This window comes from Epinephelus fuscoguttatus, linkage group LG7 (assembly GCF_011397635.1).
Source record: "Epinephelus fuscoguttatus linkage group LG7, E.fuscoguttatus.final_Chr_v1".
NCBI classification, from domain to species: Eukaryota; Metazoa; Chordata; class Actinopteri; order Perciformes; family Serranidae; genus Epinephelus; species Epinephelus fuscoguttatus.
This window is the reverse complement of record NC_064758.1, coordinates 42,703,887-42,727,148: the sequence shown is the minus strand read 5'-3', so window position 1 is coordinate 42,727,148 and position 23,262 is coordinate 42,703,887. Positions and strand designations below refer to the sequence as shown.

General features: G+C 42.3%; 1 protein-coding gene across 2 annotated transcripts in view; it reads right to left on the bottom strand.

The window, feature by feature from the left end:
- The window catches only part of LOC125891275 (nucleolar protein 4-like), a 253,944-nt gene that overhangs the window by 87,793 nt on the left and 142,889 nt on the right, over window positions 1-23,262 (bottom strand). For both annotated transcript variants that reach the window (XM_049580405.1, XM_049580406.1), the window contains one exon: window positions 20,278-20,431. In XM_049580405.1, the coding sequence (XP_049436362.1) occupies window positions 20,278-20,431 (154 nt within the window). The remainder of the gene's footprint in view (window positions 1-20,277; window positions 20,432-23,262) is intronic.

Below are 23,262 nucleotides of genomic sequence, written 5' to 3'. Positions count from 1 at the left end.
GGTGAAGAGCCACAACAGGAGCCTCATTAAAAAATAATCATCTGTTTATTAATGTAAACATTTTTAAGGCTAAGAACAAGATGACTGTGAAGTCAGAGAAATAATCTTCACATTTCAAAGCTTTAGCAGATTTTTATTTTTGTTTTTAGACGTTCTTTTAAACTGTTGTTAGTCTGCTGTTCAACGACTGCCTTATTTCCACCAGAGACGCAGAGACTGCACAGCTAAATTTCATTTTGCTCTCAATTTAAGTTATTTCTCGACTTGTGTTTCGTGTGGCTGCTCTTCATTTGCAGTTTATTTGCAATCCTAAATATAGGAGAAACCAATAATTAGTTTTTGGTATTGCTGAATCTGGTCATGATCGCTTTTGTTTGAAGGGGATCTTTGGTATTTTTCAATGTGGACTATATTTTCCCATATTTTTGAGTTGAAGTGAATCGTGGGACAAACGACTTTTGGTCCAGTATTGAGAGAGAGCGCTGCAGCCCGCAGCTGCGAAACAAGCTGCACTGCACTCGGAGCAGTCAGTTTACATCCATTAAAATTGCTTGTTTCTGACACTGACAGGCTCCGATTGTTATCATGAGTCTTACAACATTACTGAAAGGACTTTACAGAGGGTCTGTTTTGTGTCCAAGTCTCACGACAGAAGAAGTTTCTTTCTGAAATCTTGCAGACTTTATCATGCTGTCGAAATCAGCTAAATGTTCTGCCATAACACCAAAAATCTTTCAGATAAGGGTAAGACACACTTTCTGTCGGTCCCTTCAGGATGTGATGATCACAACAATTTCCCCAAATTCAGCCAGTCTCTGTGAATTTTGTGCGCCCTTGCAATTTTCTCCAATTATTGCAACTTTACCACATATTTACAGGAGGTAAAATCTTATGTTTTTGTAGTGTTGCATGCAGCGTATTGATTCGCTCAGCCCCTCCTCTCTGATTACTGCTGCACCTGTGACAGTCACACAAACAGTCACAGGGTAACTGTCAGCATCACATGGCTAAAGTTACATACATTATTAACAGAGTCGAGCCATTTTAGTGTCAGTGTGAAACTGTTGGGACTGATTAACGGCTCAGTGTCGGATGTTAGCTGCTGCTGCTGTGTTAGCTTGTGCTAAAAAATAAAGCCATGAAATATTGCTACATGCATCCCAATTTTTTGCGAAAGCTGCAGTGAAATCAAACATTTCAGGCTGCAACAGTCACAAAAATAGCGTATGAAATCCTGGAGGAACTGTTCTGTACTATTACCAGCACTCCTCCTCTCTTCGACTCTCACTCACCTCTCCACCATTTATTCCCTGCAACAAGTCACCTCTTCTGAGATTAAAGAACGAGACTTCTCATTAGCAGGGCAAAACACAGACTGGAACAAGCAAAATCTCCCTGTAAGGTCCTTTTTCCATTATTTTGTAAGACCCTCATAATAACAATCTGAGCCTGTCAGTGGCAAATATAAGCACTTTTAATGGATGTTAATCAGTGGGGTACACCTGCCCCGGATTGTTGCAACCTGTTTTTGCAACTGCTCTCTTTCAATACTTAATACTTATACTCATTACTCAAAACTGCTGATCCCACAAGTCTCTCTGACACAAAAACATGGGAAAAGAGTACCTTTAAATTCAGTGTCCATCCTCAAATTATTTCTGTTCAAACCCTGCCTGTTTAAAACCCAAAGATTTTAAACAGTAAAATGTAATAAAGCAGCAAATCTTCACATCTGAGAGGTTGGAGCAGCAAATGTTTTTCATTTTTCCTTTATAAGTCACTGTTTTAGATAATACCTCCAAACTATTTTTACTGAAATTATATTAAGCGCATCACTGCAAACCCTCACAACTTATAATACAAAGGCACTTTGGCAGCGTAAACCTCCACAAACTCTGCTCACTGTCAATGTGGAATCATTTATGGTTAATTTAATATTTATCGCTTTAAGTGATAAGTGATAGGTGCATCTAATGGCAGAATTCTCAAAACCAGATTCCCACCTCACTTGCTCCTCTGCATTCGGACGAACTTACACAAAAATGACAACGTTTCAGCTGCTGTGTAACTACGGCATCACACTGAGGTGATGCTGATTGCACTCCCCTCTTACCCTCCGAGGTCTACTGATTTTCCTCACTGTGACTGACAGCTGACATTCTCAGTGTCCTGTGGAAAGTGATTCATAACCCCGAGGCCAGGCTTTACTGTGGATAATGGAGCGCAAAAGGTCAAAACTGACCAGCGATGATGAGGAGGGAAAGAAAAATTGATTCTCATCCACTTTCTCGATTTGAAAAGTTAGCTTTCGGGAGACGAGAACTTCCTGCTGGAGATGAATCATCAGAAACATGAAAACACTCACTGCGTCAGTTATCTCATGTTTGAGTCTGGATTTATACAGCTAATACTGTTAGGACAGGATTTATGTACTGATGCTGCTAAAACCAACAGATGACAACTGATGGAGGGGCAGCTACAGTATCTACACTGCAGTATGTGCGGATGGTAATCCTTCATAAACCTGCATGTGTGTGTCTGTAAATGTTTTTGCGTCCATGTAGTACGTCAACATGTGTAAAGGATGAAGCGCATGAATCTATCCCTGGATCTGTGTTTGCATTTGTGTGTGTGTGGGCGGGGGGGAGGGTGAAGATGATGATTATTTTCAGGGCTGGGCTGGTTTAGGTTTTGTATGTGTGTGTTTAACCCTTCCGGCTCACAAGGAGGATTGCGGAAAGAGGGAGAGGAGGAGGAGAGATGGGTGGATGGGGCGGAAAATAAAGGAGGAAGGATGGAAGGATGTTGATGCTCAGCAGGCCACACTGAGTTGAAGCTTTAACATCTGGGTGGTTTGGATTGGAGGGTTAGAGCCCCTCCACCCCTCTCGTCTCTCTAACATCTGTCTCATCTCGTCCACCTCGGGGGCAAGCCTCCACTCTTAACCTCCACCCTGTATCCTCTCTTTTCTCCACAGCTCCTCTTATTCTCTCCATTTGGCCCCTTCTTCTTTCGGTTCACTGGTTTTCCTCCATCGTTGTTCTCTCTGAATATCTCCGTCAGTCTCTTTTAAACATTAACCTCCGCGCTGACAGAGACACCAACCGCGCACTGTTTCAGATATACACTGCACAGTCTCTCGTGATGGATTGCAGTGCTAAGTAACAGTGATCATCAGTGAGAGCACATTAGTCGTCCTTGGGCTGCTGTCTTTACATAAAACCCTACTTTTTTTCTTGAATTACATAAATGTGAAATCATATCACCAGGGCAAATGTCACTTTTTATAAACTAACAATTTTCCTGAACAGAAGCTATGAATGCCCTGCTAAGCTGACCACCATCAGGTTTCTGTGCATCCTTTTGTCATCACTGATAAGATAAGTCCAACATATCTCTGTCCAACAGTTCTTATAATATTTGGTTGTCACAAACACCAGTACTTTGTTACCAAGTCAATGCCCGATTCTAAAAACATCTTCCTCCAGCATGGTAGGTACCGAGGAGGCAGTCGTTCCAGACTTGGCAGGGCAACAAAAACACCTACAATTGTTCTAGTCTGCTGTTAAATACCAAAGGAAGAAGAGGAACAACTACAGCAACACATGGAAGACAAAAAGAAAAAGAACTTCAGCTCAGAAAAGCATTTGTAATCTGAGGCCAGCGTATTTTGTCAACTGCAGTGGAAACTACACAAGCAGTGTGATGAGACTGAGCCTCCATTCTGCACTGAGCTCTGCATGTTTTTTTCTGGTCGCCAAGAGTAAAACGCTTCGCTCGTCACTGTCACTTTTTACCCAGCTGTCCACACCTCAGTGAAGGAGGGGCGGGACAAGCAGCCTACCACACAGACCAACCTTCACATCTTACATGCACAAGTGCTGAACAACAACAACTGAGGAGAAATATATTAATATTACTGTAGGCTATATTTACGCAATATCACACGAGAAAGAGAGCTGTTGTACTGTATATTAACACGGCTGTGATTCAGGCCAAAGATAATCACAGCCACGCAATTTTGAGATGTACCGATACCACTTTTTCCTTCCTGATACTGATTCCGATCCCTGAACCTTAGGTGTCTGCCGATACGAGTACCGATCCGATACCAGCACATAAAATAAAAATGGATGGGATATGAATTGTTGTATGTCTCAACTCCTAAAACTCTATGTAAAATATCAAGAAATAAATACATAATAGTAGTATGAATGCCATAAATCTTTTTTTATCATTATTATCCAGTGTTGACACAGATCAAGACACAGGTTAACCCTTTGGGCCCGAATGACACATAGTGTGTCCAAATTCACACCTGTTCTTCTCTTTTGATTTGCACTTGTTGGTAGTCCAATGTTTTCATAGCGAAAATAAAAAAAGATAAAGTTACACAAAAATCGTGAATAACAGAGCTTTCAGCTCTGCACACACATTACTCTTGGATGGATTACTCACGAATGCAGGCTCGCACCGAAATGCCACGCATATCACATGAAAGCACAGGACTAGAGCTTTCCAATGATACCACACACATCATTGTACTGTCATCCCATCATGCTATAAATCCATCAAATCAGTCATGTCCGCCGGGCACAAACCACATGTTTTGGACAGCTGTGAAGTGACAGAATGTCCCACCATCATGGTTCTTATATTGGTAACAAAGACATTTTAAAGGCTACAGTAGAATGCTTTTTCAACTCCGCCCTGTTTCCGTTTCATTTGCCTGTAGCCTGCGTATGCGTAACGATGTGAGGCATTACATGGTATCGGATTGGTCATAGACTGTACTCACCGATACTCGATACCGCATTTTAGGCAGTATTGGAGCCATTTCCAATACTGGTATTGGTACAACTCTAGTCTCTATAGCTGATTCTCTTGTTTATGACAACTGTACAGAGTTTTTATACAACTCACCTGTTGACGTTTTATTAAGGCTCAAAGTTTTGTATAATTAAGGGTGGGCTGCTTTGAGTGACATGCTGTCTGCCAATAGTGTTCCTGGCTTCTCAGTCAGATCCATCTCTCACTCTTTCACAGCTCCACCAAGATGTGACGACTGAAATAGTGAATACCGCGGGCGTCTTTCCATTTTGATCCCCAGCTACACAACTGGTCACTGCAGCATGACGTCAGGTTGTGTTCCTCCAAAAGTTGAATCTGAACTTTGCGCTCGGGCTGCTGCACCCCCCCTCCCCCGGTTAGATGTCCATCCTGAGTTGTTCAATGATGTGTACGCCAATAAGTTGTAAATATTAAAATACTTTCCAGTCCCGAGACATTAGCTCAGAGTTGATTCTGTTTATTTCAAATCAATGTTACTTAATTGCATCCTAATGGACGCCCAAAGATTCTTTATCTGCAGTGAAGTGTATACACTGGACAGGCTGTGAGTCCAGGGAGACCAGAGTTCCTCTCATATTAAGTTATTTTTCCCCATAACGACAGAAACACTGATCCCTGTGTGTTCCTCATGTTATCAGCTCTGAGTCAGGTCATGTTCCACTACAGACTGAGGTGGTCCCTCAGGTGTGTACCTGTCTCTTTATTTTACTGCACTGACTTTAAAAGGCACTGCACGTGTGTGTGTGTGTGTGAGTGTGTGTGCATGTCTGACATGTGTGCGTGGTGCTTTATGTTCCTGAGGAGGGGGGCCAGCTGATAACCACGGGTACAAATTTCAGATTGGGACACATTTTATGGAGCCAACCTTTGGCCATTCTCAACCCTCCAAACCATAAAACAATAAGAGAATGCACACTGACACTCCCAAGGTCTTAACAAACACCCCCAACCACACACACACACACACACACACACACACACAGGCTATGGTGAACACACAGACACCTTGAACCTTACAGGGCTTGTTGAACTGGGTGGGGGGACGGTGAGGGTGGAGAGTGAAGGATGTTGGCTGTGTAACATTCTGACACTGTACAAAGGAAAAACAAGGAACGAGAGGAGAGCCACATTGTTCAGCTCAGTTCAGTCTGATGGACAAAAAAAATATATTGACACTTGAAGTTTAAACAGATTTGTTAATGATTTTATTTGACCATCCCTTGGTGCAAATACGTTTGCATTTGCACAAGGCCCTTCCTCAGAAGGTCGTCTGAGGAAGGGCCTTGTGCCCGAAACGTCACCCATCCATGAAGTGATTCAATTTTATTTGCATTGGAGCTTTTTTGGTGTGCAGACTTTTTTTTTTCCTTTATCTAACATGTTGCTGGGTAACATGAATGTCTGTATGAAATTTTATTGCAATCTATCCAGTAATTCAAGTCAGACCAACAGAACAACGTAGCCATTCGTAGAGCTATGTCGCTGGCAAGGCTAATAGTAAAAGTAAATTCACTGCTTCTCTACTCTTCTGCTTTACTTCACTATCAGTCCTCTAGTTCATTCAGTAACACTTGATCATATATGCAACAGTTAAGTTAACCTAATTTTCCATCAACCTTCTTTGTACACTGTGATTAGCAATTTCTACTTTCCAAGAATCCACAGCTCAGTGGTGTGAACTTGTTGCTCTGAGCTGGGATCAGCGTTCAGGCTGAGAGAGTCAAAGTAATAGTACAGTAAGTGGTTAGAAAATTGCAACTGCTGCTGAAAAAATTGGCATCAGGTCATTTTTGCAAAGTACAACAGCATGGACACAGTTACATGGCCAATTGGCTGATTTAGCCTGCTGTACTTTTTCCTTTTATACTTGCACTACACCGCTGAGCATCTGATACTCAGGGAAAAGGCAGCGTTCATGCTGATTTGAGAGCTTATCCAGTTCAGTCAGACACTTGTGTGAAAGGCTGCAGAGGTTTCAGTCTCTCACAGCTCCAGACCTCATTACAGCCAGGCGGGAGGCTACTGCACTCTGCTCCAAGTCAACCGGCTAATTGCACTTACCAGACACACACACACACGCACACACATGGGATACACACAACTTACAGAATGTGAAAGATACACACTATACTGCACATCATGGTGCAGGCAAACAAACACATGCACGCTACACACACATAACTGGACATAAGTGTCTGCATGTGTGCATGTACACACACACACACACACACACGCACAATACAGACAATATAAATATGTCAACAGGTTGTACTCAATCTCAGCTGGTGCTCGCTCCTGTAAGCCAAACTAATTGTTGGGCTAGTTACCACTGTGTGTGTGTGTGTGTGTGTGTGTGTGTGTGTGTGTGTGTGTGTGTGTGTGTAACTGTTGAGCAGCAGTATAAAGGGTTTGTAATATTAATTGCATAGCTTCTTATTTGAGTTTGAGTCTTGTGGGGGGTGGAGGGTGTTAATAATTAAGCAGCTCCTGTACCCCGCTCAGTGGAGAGCATCTCACCAACACACACACACACACACACACCCACACACACACACACACACACACATAGAGTTGCATATGTGATGAGAGACTTAAGAGCATATACAAACATACATTGGACAGTTATGCAGCCAGATGAGATGCGGCCTCATGTAAAAACATGATGCTACACACGCAAACATATAGGAAATAATGAATGTGCATATGTAAAACACACAAACGACTACTGTGATCATGCAAAGAGCACACAAACACACCCACAGCATTTAAACCCCCCAAAATCAAACAGAAATGTCACATGTTAATGCTTCTGTGCATTTTTAATGCTACTTCCATTAAGTTGGCCACTGGTCCTCCAGCAGGCTGACACCACAATGACCTCAAACTGTGTGTGCGTGTGTGTGTGTGTGCTGCTCGGGAAACAATGCTAAAGGCATTTACATGAGAAATATTCATAAGACACACTGTTTTATTTTAAAGTTCAGTGGCACGCGGATGCTTGTATCCGAGGTGTCTCTCAGTAGCGTGACACTTTCTGTTTTCAAAACCTCACAGAGAGCCGATCAAAGTCATCATCAGCGCACACTGTTTTACAAGAGTCTGATAAGCTACTTGAACATGTCAGTTAATATGCATGAAACACTCCGAGGGACAGGAACAATCAGATTTTCGCTGACAGATTAATTAGTGTGTGTGCTGTACATGGTGTGAAGTAAATTAATTTAACCAAATGAACTGGCTTGTATGTGTTAGTCAGGTGAGTTCACAGATCCAGAATGATGCCATCTCAGTTACAAAATATTATCACTCCCCACTGCACACACTGATGTGAAATATCACAGCTGCCTTTGTTCTTTTAATTAATTTCAGCATCTGGTCATCAGTGCTGTATTTCACTGGTTTCCTCTACAAGGCAGATTTTTTTTAATTTCACTTGTTTAAGGGATTGTACCTTCAGTTAATTTGATTTCACACTTCAGATCAGTCAAAGGCAGCTCTGTATGGCAGCTGCGTCATATCTGTGGATGTCAACGGCAAACCGTTAACCACTGACAATATTTTTGACTGGCTAAACATGTTAGTCTTTAGGTTGATTCCTGCTAGTAACACCATCTCGACCCTACAGCTCTACTGTGGAAATATGTCCACCCTCGTCTCTCCTCCCAGGTCATCCCAGTGAGGGAGCAGCTTAATTTCTAGCCATAAACCCCAGTTAGCGTTATTCACTATGTTATCACTGTTAGCTCTGTTAGCACCGTTGGCACTGTTAGCATGGCTAGTGGTGCTAACACAGATAAAAACACTGAGGGAGTTTTGCAGCTCACAATGAAGCTGCTTACTCATTGGTGCTATCACAGTGATCACAGTGATCAGCCAATTACAGTGTGTTTTTATTACTGATTTATTTTTACACTGATACTTTTTTTTTTATTTGGTTGGTACACAATAACACAAATGTGACACATCCAATTGATCAGGTTGTTCAATTTTCAGGTTGTGAACCAGACCAATGGTTGTCAACTTGGGGGTTAAGACCTCTGAAGGTGTCACATGATAAATCAATAGAAGAAAAAAACATCACAAACAAATTGCTTCTTTTCCAGACTTGGATTTCTCTTGTGTTTAATGGTGAAACACTGAAATAATTTAACCTCTTTAGGCCTGTAAAAACGATTTAAATGAAACCATCTGAGAAGGAAACACCACTCTTTGTTCAGAATCTAATGTCACGTGGTAGAACGCTAATCCAAAAAGGCTGGAATCCATTGATGCGGAGGACTATGGCACTATGGCACAAACAAGACAAATGTCGTCACTCAAGGTTAGGTCAGATGGAAAATATCCTTAACAACCACATCAACAGACAAAACACTGATCTGATACTATTCTGCACAGCCTCAGTTTATGTTAACCATAAGATTGTGGTTATGGCAACTTCACTATAGTATAAACAACAACAACATTTTAATTGTTGGACTCCAGAAAGTCTGACACACTGCCTCGCCCCTCCTCCATCTCGGCCTCCACACCTTTTCTTTCCACCTTTCTAAATAAACAGCAAACTGCTTCCTGCACTGGCACTGAACTTTGACAGTGAGTGGAAATCAAGCGCTGCAGAATCGTCCATTATGAACATATCTCATATGGATACTGAGCTGCCGACAAATAACGCAGACAAGTAATTTTTTCAGTGATACTCCTGAAGAAAGACTACGCTGTGGTTTTAGCGTCAGGCTGAAATGATCCTGGTCTCAGTGTGCTGGCCTCCATCCAGCGGCATCCAGTTTACCAGTGACGGAGATGGAGAGGATGATTTAATCCAATGCTCCCTCCTCTCCTCTCTTTCTAATTCAGCCTGACCTCCATTCCTCCATCCATCCTGCAGTTCAGACCCTCTCCCTCTTTGCTGCCCCTCTTCTCTTCATCCCATCCCTTCCCCACTCAGCTTTGGGTAGCAGGGGTGAGGGGGATGGGGGAGGATGAGGAACGGAGGAGGAGGGGGATCAAAGTCATCCTGTCGTTTGTTTCCCATTGCCCTACTTTCCTCTGCTGCACCGCTCTAACACATTAGACCATGTGGGCAACTGGCCTACAGCACCAACGTGTGTGTGTGTTTACTGTGTATATATGCTGTATACACACACTGTATATACGTACATGCATGCACGTGTTTGTGTGACTGACAAAGATTTCTAGATGTGCAGCTTCCTACTGTGGGTATGTGTGTGTACGCCAGCATCATTAGGTGCAGGGATGTGTGCGTGTGTGTGTGTGTGTGTGACTGTGGCTCTGTCCCTGAGGGGAGAGTGATGCATGCAGGGAGGTAAACCCTCCTCCCTCTCCGTCTTTATCGACTGGAGCCTGGCTGAATTTCTGCCTGTTTGGCTGACTGTTCACCTGACAGCATCTCCGCCTGACCGCTGCCTGCTTGTCCATCTGCACTACCGTTTGCCTGACTGTTTACCTGTTAAAGTGATGTCTGCCTGTCTCTGTGAATACTTCTCTGACACTTTGTCACCCTATTTATAACACTGAAAAATAAACATCACAAATACAAATACAAGATTTGGGAGTAACTTCTTGTAAAAAGAAAATGCGCTCCTGTTTCCCAACATAACGCAAATCCAAAACGGAGCTTAACTAATGTTATCCTCTCCTCCTTCATGAAAATATTTTAGCAGCAGTGTTTGCAATAATACAATCTAACTGATGCTAGACAAGAAGAATTTCTCACTGTCAGTTCAGGAGAGCATGTCACAAATTTTGGCTATATGCATATGTATTATGACACTCAAAATCTTCTGGAAAGCCAATTGAGAAACTGTTATGAATACAATAATAGCACAGATATGACTGTTGTGGGATAATCCAGTTAACCTAGTGACCAAGTTACTTTATATTTGATAAAAAATATTTCCAATAATATTCCAATTATTAGCGAAATACAACCCACAGAGTGAGTGAGACAACAGACAAATTTAAACTGTCTCAAAGTACACAGCGTTTACTGTAGGTAGTGTGTTCTGATTTTGCCCAGCGCTGTTGGAGGTGTTGCTACTGCTTTATCTGTTATTGCAGAGAGTTTTGAATGTATATTATGTAAATGTCATCTACAGAGAAAAGATCTGCAGATTTATGGGCCTCAACTGCAAATGACCGTGTCTTAAGCACTATGATGGAACTTTAAGGCTGCACTCGACTCAGAATTATGTCAGTCAAATTGGATTTGGCTGTTGCAGTTGTTAGCATTGTCGCCTCGCAGCATTAGCGTTCCTGGTTCAAAATTTGCATGTTCTCTCTGTGTCAGCGTGGGTTTTCTCCAGGTGCTCCAGCTTCCTCCCACAGACCAAAGACATGCAGGTTAACTGGTGACTCTAAATTTTCCATAGGTGTGAATGTGAGTGTGAATGGTTGTCTGTCTCTATGTGTCAGCCCTGTGATAGTCTGGTGACCTGTCCAGGGTGAACCCTGCCTCTCACCCAGTGTCAGCTGGGATAGGCTCCTTGACCCCCCAACAAGATAAGTGGTTATAGAAAATGAATGAATGAATGAATGAATGAATGAATGTTCAATATGAGTATTGTTCAGCACGATGTTCAGGGTGACAGTAATCTTCACAGAATATGGTAAACAAGCCAAGTTAGCCGTCTGAGATAATGTGTGCTAACTATGTTAACGACGGATCAAAAATGTGCATCATTATTTGCCAACACTAGATGTCAAAATGAAACTCGAAACTGTACCATGTTGCTGTAAGCTACTGTGTATATTCACCACTTCCAAGCAGAAGGTAAAAGATAGAGCCTGACTGGGAACCCCGTCACACTCAGACTCTCCCTGGGTCTGGAGAGTGGCGTGCTCACTGGGAGAGAAACATCCCTGAAAGTACACTGTGCACCAACTAACAAAAAAAAAAACCTCAGAATCTAAGTTAGCCAAATTGTCTCTGTCTGATGTTTCGATTCATTGACCTTCAGGGGACAACCCGAAGAAAATTAATGTTGTATCTGTAAAATAATGCTGGTTAGACGATGTGTAAGGATCATCAGAGGACCCGGAACTAGGCCTTGAGGAACGCCTGCAAATGAGCCTACCTCTCCTCATACGCTGCCTGCTTATCGTTATTATAATAAGATCAATACTTGATCATTCCACTCTCAGCATTATATCAAATATCTGTCAATGCTTCTGATAAATATGGATAAAATAAAACACTGGGTGAAAATGTTCTTTTCTTGTGCCACTCACACACACTGTGAACATCTGCGATTCAGGTTTAGGTCTTATTTGGGATTAGCTGTGCGCATGTCTCAGTATTCCATATAATACCACCAGATCCCACATATTTCACTCTTTTTGTAATAGAGATGATCCGGCTTATTGTAAATGGGACACAATTTACACAATCTGCTAAGTGAAGAATTCTAAATACCACTGAGATAATGATGTGCATGTGAGAGGGAGAAAACTAAGTGGCGGTGTGGATGAAAGAGTGAAACATTTACCTGAGGCTTAAGAAAAAGTACATTTCTGTTTCAGCTTGCACAAAGGGATTTTCAGAGACCTGTATCTGATCTGGACACATTCAGAATACAGAGAGAAGTGCTGAAAGCTAGCTTGTTAAATGATAGATGGATAGAGATGGAGGGAGGGGAAGACAGGAGATGAGAGGCATGCAGGGATGCCAGGAAGAGAGTCCTCTAATCTGTTTGACCCACTGTCTCTTTCCCTCTCCTTCCATCTCCCCTTGTCACTCCTCCATTAGAAAGAACGAGAGAAGACAAGTTTTCCTGGAACATCTATAATATCAGTGGTCACAGACAATGTCAAGCTCAGTGTGTCGGCAGATCAATATATTGGTCTATCTATCACCCGCCATCTTGTTCCCCTTGCTTCACTCATCTCCTCCTCCTCTTTCTCCTTCCTTGACGACGTCATTCCCATCCTCCCTTTCGTCCTTTCTCCATTTCCCTACCACTCTCCATCCTCTTGCCTCCCTCTCTTCAGTTTATCCCCTGTGGAGAGGAGCTGTAATGTGCTCCATCTTCTGACAAGCCCTCTCCATCACTACCCCTTTTCTAGAGAGCAAGAGGCTCCAGGAAAGGAGGCCCGGCACTCTTCTCTGCCGTACAGCAGACAGGAGCCTCTCAGGCGGGCAGGTGAGAAGTACAAAGGGGATCTGGTGTGGATGTCTCTCTGGAGCCTGGGGGGTTGGGGTGGAGGTGCTCGCTACCCAGGATTGAGAGGCAGTGGAGGGGCCATTTCTCCAGAGCGCGGAGCCAGAGTGATGTGGAGAGTCATGGAGTGCACGCACACTCTTTCACACATGCATACGCAGCCCTCTCACAAAGCTGAAGACTATAAGTGTCATGAAAAGATTCTATTGCAAGTGCAAGGAGATCTGGTGACCCAGCCCCCAGCCCACCACCAGTATGAGCTCTGTCCAAGGTTGGGTCCTATAGCATTCGCTGAATAAATTCACAGTGACAGCTCGACTCAAGGTTAGCTTTGCTGCAGCACACTGGTTTGCCACTGGCACTTCATTTTGCAGCTGTCGGATGAAAACCACATATCTTTCAGAGGGAAAGGCTTTCAGGAATGAAGAAGGCAACGATCCTTTCCCCTGTGATGCTACGATGATGGATTGATTGACCAACCTCAACAACCAGGGATCACAGACACGACTGTACCAGTTTCAAAATTACGAAAAAACAAACACTGAAACTGGTTTCTTATTTATGACAAAATGCAGCTCATGAATTGCAGTAACTGACATTCTCAAATCACATTAAATCTGTGACACGAGCCATTTTCAGTCTCATGTCAAACACAGATTCAGGTGTGTTAAGTCAAAGTTTGCTGACACACTTACATATTACGTCACAGACCCAACAATCAACAAACACGTTAGCTACGGTTAGCTAGCAGCAAACTGGTACCATGGTGGACAACTTTACAGCTCTGTTCATTTACGTCCGTCAAAAAATGCACGGTTCTGGATGTAGATTTCACCATGTTGTTACTAGCTTCTTCTTCTGTTACGCATTTACTGCTTTTTGACTTCCTGGTCAAATCTCGGGGCGGAAACAGTGGAGCATGCTAAGAGCCCCTTGGTCAGTTTGGGTCTGATTGACTGAAGGGTAATTCGACTACCAATCACATTATCTGGGTGTGTAAGTCTGACTTTGAGAAATTCAATTTAATACGATTTCAGCCGGGCTAACATGTTCACATTCTTTTTAAAACTCCTGTTTTAGTTGGACGAGTAAAATAAATGTTTTTTTCTCTAACGTCATGTAAATGTACTGTGTGGGGCTCTTTTATGCTACTTTTGACAGCAGTTCTTCCTGGACTTATTAGTCGGCTGTGAGCAGTTTTGGAGGTTTGAAGTAGTGTTGTTCCACTACTTTTGGTGGTAACTAGAAATGCAACTAATTACTTTTTTCCAAATTAAACATTGTAGTAACTGAAATTTAATTGTTCCTTTGTATTTTTGTCTTGATCACAACAGACATATGAAGCCTATTCCTCAGATCTATTTCTTTTTCAGATTATGATCTAACATTACTCAACGTTGTGGAGGTGCAATGAATGATGTGAATTAATCAATCTGCATTAGACCGTATTCACATGGATACAGGCAGACGGCAGATGTTAGATGGCAGATGGACAACACCTTTAGTATGGCATGTGAAAAAAAAAACAATCTGATGGAATGGCAGGACGGCAAAATGAAATATACATGACAATATGTTGCTGTGGGTTAGAGTCCTACGGTTGTTGGGTGATGATTTGTTTACAAAGAAAGGAATAAAATATATTAAATGACATTACTGGGTGTCTAATATCTTATAGATAAAGTTATACAGTAAAGAAAAAGTACAAAAAACTGACTTGCGTTACTTGATATATTGGCAAAAATGGAATATAATAAGATAAGCGGGTCCTCATCTACGGAGATCACCATATTGCACCGCCATGTTTCTACAGAAGCCCAGAACTGACAACCCAAACACTAACGTTTTCGCATCGGCCACCGTCATCAGAAGCCCCTCAGCGACAAGCAGTGTTGGAAAAACAACATTTTTTTTTTTTTTTTTTAAATGTGCAACTGCTTAATTCAATGTTTTATCAGTTTTAATCGCCTATTTCGTTTTTTATTTTTTTTATTTTTTGGGGGGGAGGAAGAGACCTCTGCGGATAACACAGCTACTGCTAAATATCTCCTGAACAATGAACATTTAGGAATTCGTAGAAGTTTCAGCTGGTTGCAATCTTCAATCCTAACCACTAGATGCCAGCAAATCTCCCAAAATCTTACACACCGTTCCTCTAATAAGAGAATTGAAGCAGATATTTAAAAGTAATGCAAAAGTTTAGGGCTGCCCCTTGAAAGTCTGAGATTCTCAGAGATTCCTGTTCCTGATTGCTTCAAGTCATTTTTTTTAATGCAGCAGCACAGACAGGGCAATACATTCCACCGTAAGGCTCAGAGATCTTCTCTCTTCTGCTTGAAGATGTTGAATTCACACCCACAGGTATTTATTAGGGCACAGTCTCTGGCTTTTTTTGAAGTCTAGCGTTGGCAAAAATTGTTGTTGCACATATCCTATCCGTCATTAGCACTGTTAGGAAGTTTACTGTGATTACACAATGGCCACTGTCACACTGAATATCCTGCTGAACCCCATTTGACTTCAACATTTTTCCACTGACATTATTCTGAGTCAAGTACAGCCCTTCAAAAGTTACTTTCCCCAGTAATTAAGTACTTTAAATATGAAGTTAATTGGTGAGGTAATTCAATTACTTTAAAAAGAAGGAACTAGTCACTGTAACTGCTTGATAATCTCGAGTAACTTGCACAACACTGGTTGTGAGCCACAAGTTTTCAACCTGCCAGTGTGAACCATCATACAGTAAGAGCTTTTCATTTCACTCGCTGTCACTGCTGAGTGACACAGAGAAGAAGAAAAGCAAGGTGGCGGTTGGGAGCTCTTAAAAGTGATTTACTAGCTGCGTCTGAGCTGGACATGGGCGTGTTTGTGCAGACCATCTGCTCTGCTGAAATTAGCTGCCTACTCCAGTTAAAAGCCCTGACAGCTTGCTGGTTAGGAAAACACCCACCTGATATTAACTCTGGGAGTCACATCAACCACAAGCTCTTTGGCTGCATGTTCAAACCGAAGCAGCTCCTCGCTGTCAGAGGAAAGAGCTGCTGCTGCTGCGAGTTCCCCGCAGCGCTGAGAGTTTAGTGGGCTTTCAGTGCTGAGAGAGCCCAGTAAGAGAAGTTAAAAATATTTCAGCTTTTTCTTTAAGGAGTGCAGTACTTCAAAAAGGTCTTATAAAGTTGCATAGCAACAGCAGATGTTATGACCAGCACTGCTCTTAGACACCTTTTCAGAGCTGAAGGGGGGGAGGAAACATGGCTGCGGTAATTGCAAAGCACTGCAGAAATTAAACTAACCGGGACCATGAAGGCTTAGCACACTCATTTTAACATTGATCTGAACTGGACATCACAGACGCTCATGTTTTAATCAAAGGGGAGAGCAATCACCAACAAAAATCTGAGGCAGGGCTTTCCTCAGGGTGTGAGCTGCTTTCAAGGACATGTTTTCATTTTCAAAAAAAAAAACGGTACGGCCTTGTTGAATTTTTCACAAATCCACACACATTTCAAGACCCACAGGAACCATGAACATTTCCCCTCCATCTATCTGGCCAGGTGACCCAACCCAAGTGTTTCATACATAACTAACACTCCTGTACATTAGAGAAATAACAGGAGGCTCTGCTGCCTGCCCGTTTCCTTGGATTGGAGTCTAATTGAACAGGAAAGGCACTTCAACTCTGTCTCTCAGCTCCTCTGAGTGGTGTGGCATTTGGACGCCTACAACCCTCCTCTGGCTTCCATATGAGGTGTAGGGAACAGAGTGACCTTTTAATGACAAGGCCTTATACACTCTGCCACCGACTGTAGTCACACACACACACACACACACACACACTGAGCTCACTCCCTCCAGCTGCCCTTCACCGTCTCTCCACCTTCCCATGGTGCCATCTCCAACCATCTTATCTCATGCCAGTTTCTTTCTTTCAGCGTCTTTTATAAGCTTTTTTCCTCCCCCCAGCAAACCCCCTTATCTCTCCCTCCCTCTGTTCCTTCCACACCTCATTCATGTGGTTTTGCCTCCATCAGTCTCTTTTTATTTTCCATTTCGCTTCTCTGAAACGATCAAATACACCTGATTACCCTTTACCAGTGACTGATGGCATTTTCATATTAAAAAACAACAACATTTTTTTGCAGTTTTCTTCCACACTTGATCTGTCTTCAGTCAGTCACTTACTGCGCTAATGCAGCATTTATGTCATGTTCTTTTCACAGTTTTTTTTTTTTATCATTGTAAACTGAATGTCTTTGGGTTTTGAACACTGGTCAAACAACACAAGACATTTAAACACATCACGTGGGGAGCTGAGATGGGCCCTGATTAGTCTGAGTGGGCGGAAGTTCGCTGCAGAGATCAGCCTCTCATTGGGCGGAACGAGCCACCCGCTGAAGTCCCGCCCTACCACCTCCGGTTGTGTTGCAGTTTTCAACACGTCCTTTACTAACTTTTAGGGTGTTTGATCTTGCGGGGATGTAGCCATTTTTCTGCCATAGTTCACGTCCTGTAGGCGATATTTTTGTGGGCGTGTTACACCAAAACCTGTTTCCCCCCGGCAATATTTTTGCAAGCGCATCATTGCTGTGGCACCGCCCAGAATGATTGTGATTGGTTGAAAGAAGTACAAGCAGCCGGGGCGTTTTTTTCTCCAATCTCAAAGTGAGAGTCGGCCCAGCCAGACCTTTCTTTTCTTGAGAAAGGTCTGGTGAGCGAGACTAGGCCCTGATTAACAAAATCTGCAGAATAATTGATAATGACAATAATTATTAGGTGCAGCTTTACTAGAAATTAAATAAAAGCATGAAAAGGACATTAAACTCTCTGTTAAGATACTAAACACAATCACATATGTTTTAAGTCTCCCCACAGATATTTTAGGAGTATAATAAATATATAAATTGATATGTTTAAGGTTTTTATTAGTGTATAATCAGCTGAAACTAAAGCCCTTTTTACACAGAGATTGCGCTACAGAGCTACAAATCCCTTCTTTACGTCTCCTTTGAATTTTACCGCCTCCACCGCTAACACCTTTCCTTGTCCCCTAATTCCTTCTTTTCTTCTTTTGTCATCTGGCAGAGAAAGAAAGATCCTGATGGAGATCGGTTGGAGCACTTACTCCCGCCTGCCACCGAACCGTCAACCCCACTCACATCAACACACACACACACACACACACACACACACACACCTGGGCCTGTTTCACTACTGCCTTACTGTCTCTGCACAGTAGCAGCTTAAAGGGGTGGTTTTATTAAAAAAAAAAAAAAAAAAGCACAACACACACACACACACACACACACACACACACACTCAGTGCTGGGTACAGTGCATTACAGTGCCATTCAAATATGCATGGGCAAGGTCTCACACACACACACACACACACACACACAAATATACACACAGCCCACTTGTTACGACAGCAGCTAATTGCTGTATCCTTGTAGCATTATGAAACAATACTGTTGTCTTCAAAGTGAGCACTCCTCACCACAGGAAGCCTTTCAGTGCAGAGAGAGAGAGAGAGAGAGAGAGAGAGGCAGAAAGAGAGGAAAAGTAAAAGAGAAATAATGTATGTGTGGGGGGAAGCTGGAGAGAAAGGGAGGAGAGTGACAGGCAGGTAGGAAAGCAAGCAAGGTGGGAGGAGAGAGAAACAAAAGGACATAGGGGAGGCAGAGAGGAGAAGAGCAAGAGTGACAGTTTAGTGTGATGAGAAAGAAAGAAAGAAAGAAAGAAAGAAAGAAAGAAAGAAAGAAAGAAAGAAAGAAAACAAACCTCCAGTAGAGCAGAGCTTTTATAACATGGTCAAGGATCTTGGTCAGTTTTATTTCTGACAGACAATCCTTTGGTCAAAGATCAGAACGTCTGCTCTGATCTCTGCTGTGAAAAGGCTGAAAAATCAGCATCTGATCAACTGAATGTGCATTTGTTTTAAAAAACCACACACACACACACACACACACACACACACAATCTGCTGCTTGTACTGTACGTTTGTGACGGGGCCTATCTGTAGAATTCAGTTTCCACAATCCTGGAAGACATTCCTCAAAATGCTAGACGAATCTGCAAGTTCAGGTTGTGTCTGCTCTGACAGCTGCGTCAGGTCCCTCTGCTAGTCAGACAGATTTGTGGGCGGCCTGGATAGTAGGCAGTAGGATACAGTATGCAAAATAAGTGATGATGTCATGCTTGGCTTGTGCATCATCATGCTGGGGACACTACAGCGAATATAAAGTTAGCTTAGTAAAGAGGCGCACTGTTGAGAGAATTTCAACAACAACCAAGATGGCTGCTGCTGATGTAGAATTTCCTAATGAAGCTCTATTTTTAAATTCTGATGGCAAAACGACAACACTTGTTCCCAGACATACTGATGCAGTGCCATCACAGCTCATCTCTGCATGCTGTAGTCTGTTCACACTTTGTGCACCATCACGTTTTGTTGCTTTGATTGGTTGCAGGTCTTGAGTGCAGAAGTGAGTCAAAGGAGCAGTTCTAAAAGTGTAACACACAGCAACCAATGTTAAAATCAACAGCAACGCCTGAATATAATTATAATTATATAAAATCATTATGCCATTCAGGTCTAATGACCATAAATCGACGAGAGCAGCTACTGCTGACAAAATTACAGCTTAATGGTGCTGTAGCTCTGCTGCGGACCTCCTCATATGTACCTACAGTACATGTTGGAGCTGCGGCGGCTACACAGACACTATGTGGAGACAGCGAGAGCTGTGATTGGTCTGACTGTTGGGCTGTTTGTGTTGTCAGGGTCAGTAATCTGCTGCTTTTCAGTAACACACATCAAGCAAAGCCATCTCCGCTGCAACCTGTCTCGCCTTCACAATCACCGTAATTAATGCAAGAACAGAAACACAGCAGCTGCACAAGGCCACGTGGAAGTTACAAGGACGCAACTCCGGTTGTATTATAACACACCATCTCTCTGTATCGCAGGGTAAATGAAAGGAAATAAACACAGTCATTGGGGACTGTACTTAAAGCGGGAGGACTTTAAATCGTTCCTACTGGGAGTCTCTCCTCTATTTCATTTAATTAAAAAAGTATAAAGAAAATATCTTTTTAAATCATCTCCTCCAAACCTGCAGCTTGAGCTAATTTTTTCAATCCAGCAGATTTCCACCTTCAAATCTGCAAATCTGCTCTTTAGAACAATATTTTCACGTCACAGCAAATGAAGAGCACACCACTCTTGAGCTAACATCCTTCTTGTCCTTACCGTCATCCTCCTTGCTGTGTGTGTTCTGGGGACTGTGGCGCATCCTCTCTCCTCGGCTCGGCGGGCTCAGGTCGGACGCTGCTCCCAGATCAGCTGCTAGCCATGTGGGCTCGCTCATCTCTGCCTCCTCCTCGCTGCTCAGTGAACTGTCATCCTGAGCAGAAGAGACAGAACAGGAACATCAGTTATGCATATCTGCATACGAGCATAGTAATAGTGTATTAGACAAGCTACGTTTCGACAGATCGAGACACGTGAATTACACAATCAGATAAGATTAGCAGTATTATATATTTCAGGCATTTAGCTTGCAACTGATCCACAGAGAAATCCTCTCTAGGCAACTTTAATCACCAGAATAACATCATGTCTATTTAAAGGGAAAGACTGCAGTTAGTTATTTAGGTTTGAATGAAGAGAAAAACACTAAGCAGTGCATTTAATGTTATAAGTTGTTGCAGCAAACAGGTGGGTGCAACAACACTTTGATCACTGACAGAATTTACTGGTTCTTTTTTATCTATATTCAAAAATATTTTACGAATTGGATACTTGCATCCTTGATTTGATCTTTTACAACATCTACTGGCAGATGTACAATTTCAAACCATCGCAAGCAACGTTAACTTCAAACCACAGAACACAGTGACTGACAAATCTATAAGATTTATTGCAAGAATAAAGCATCATTTCTGAGCCGAGTCTTGTCTGCATGGATCGATATCATGCAGAGACAACATCAAGCTTACAAATCGTCTCACACGGACACAAATATTGTCTTTCCTTTGTGCCTAATATCACTTGGGAAATTTCTGCTTCTCTTTCTACACTACAAGTGTAAATGAACACCAGAAGGCATTTATTGACATGTGGACGAGTGTGTGGATGATGACAGAGGAAGTGTTGAAAATAAAGATGTTTCCTCTCTGGCAGAGGTGTCGAAAATACATCAACACCAAGAAAAGAGAAAATGAAGTTGACACAAGTCGAATGAGACAACCAAAGAAGAATTCCTAGAAAAAGTAAAGACTAAATCAATACTCTGGTTTCTAATAGAAGATAAATCCACCTCAAGCTGCTTTCTCATCAATGGAACAGTTTTGAGCCATTTTTAATCTCTCTATTCTCCGCTTTGTCAGAGTCAGCATCCACGGGTGCAGCCATGACAGCTGCTCCGCCGGTTTAACCCAAACATCAGAGGAAACAAGAAACACGAGGCGGAGAAGCGGCAGGCAGACAAATCAAACACAACATGCCAACTGCTGCTCAGTGTGCAGCACCTGCGGGCCTCGCTGGTAGCAGGCACATCACACCGAGATGTTTTTCCTCTAAACTCTGCGCTGTCTTCCTTCCACCTCACAAATTTTTTCTGTGTTCAAAAAATGCAACACTCCCCACGGGATACAGGATTTTTTCGCCAGTTGAGAGCTTCCAAAAGCTGAGCGGGAAAGCTTTTATGAAACAGATCTCACCACTTCTAGATCAGCAGGGGATTGACAGATGCTGGGCCTCTCTCTGTATGAAAAAGTATACACCTCTAAAGTTGTGTTCACACTGAACATGACGGGACTTTTAGAGGTGATGTAAGAAAATGGAAAGACACAAGTGGGCACAAACAAACAGACGAAAGAAACTGAGGTGGAGAAGTGTTTATGCGTGTTAAGTGTTTACAGTTGAGCCAAAAATTAGTGCTCATCCTGAAGCTGTCGGACATTATTTCAAGAATGTAAAAGAAAAAATTCGATGAGAGTACCTGAAGTTGTGAGATAATTCCCAGTATGAACTGTCACACAAATCATACTATGAGGCAGTTATCAGCTGAGGTTGACAGACAGTATGTGCAGTTGTTTAATTGGCTGTTTGTGGCGAATAAACGTGGACAGGTAAAAACACTAAAGCTTTTACATGCAATGCCAACATTTTTTGAAACTCTTACTTTTATATTATGGTATTTGCACATGGCAACTATGGTTATGGTTATGATCAGGGACCGATCATGTTTAAAGCAAATAAACTCTGAGTAAAGAATTATTTTACAGCTGGAAAGATGGTCTATTCATGCAGTAGAAAGACACAAACACTTTTTAAATTGGTGCTACATGACCAGAGAAAACGAGAGAAAGGCTGTGGCCTTGCTTTTGCTCAAGAGGTAGAAAACCTAAAACTACCAGAATGCACTGCGCCTTGCCAGAACAATTAACGCTCCCATTGTGGGTGATGTAATGCGAGCTTGGCTGTTTTATCACAGGAAAAAAATGGCAACCAACTGGTCAATGATCTTCAATTACAGCAAGCTAAAATATGTTTTTGAAAACATTTTAGACAAGAAAAATGCAGTGCGGTAACAGAATCTATGTTCTTATTTAATCAGCACTGCTTATTTAATCATTTAATCTGAGTTTGGTCTTCATTTGAGAGATAAAGAGAGGAGCGTGTTTCTCTTCATCCACTTCTAGACTCAGACACAGACTGTGTCTGTGCAGGCATGCAAAAAAAGAAAGTACTGTAGTTCTTTTGGACAACCACCCTAGAGCCAGGGAAAGTCTGGAGATCTGATATGAGCTGAGAGAGAAGCAAGGAGTTCTGGATGCTAGTAAAATGGAGGGAAGTTTAGCAGAGTTCATTGACACATACAGTACTTACCCACACTGTTATGATACAAGGCTGTTTGAAAATTGGCAACTTAACCCTTTAAAGGGGTGCTGTGTAAGATTTAGGGGGATTTTTGTCATGTCTTGTGGTGAGGGTTGCAGATTTCAACCAGCTGATACTTCTCCATGTTTGAATGTGTTCATTATTGTTAGAGAGGTTTTAAGTAGGAGCTGAATTATCCGGTCTCTTCCTCTCCAATACAGACGAACCAGATGATTTAAACTGGTAAAAACACTGAATAACACAGTTTTCATGTGACAAATCAGTAGTCCTTTTTAGACAGGAGTTGTGCAAATTTGCAGGAAAGCCCGATCAGTAATTTTCAGCATTGGC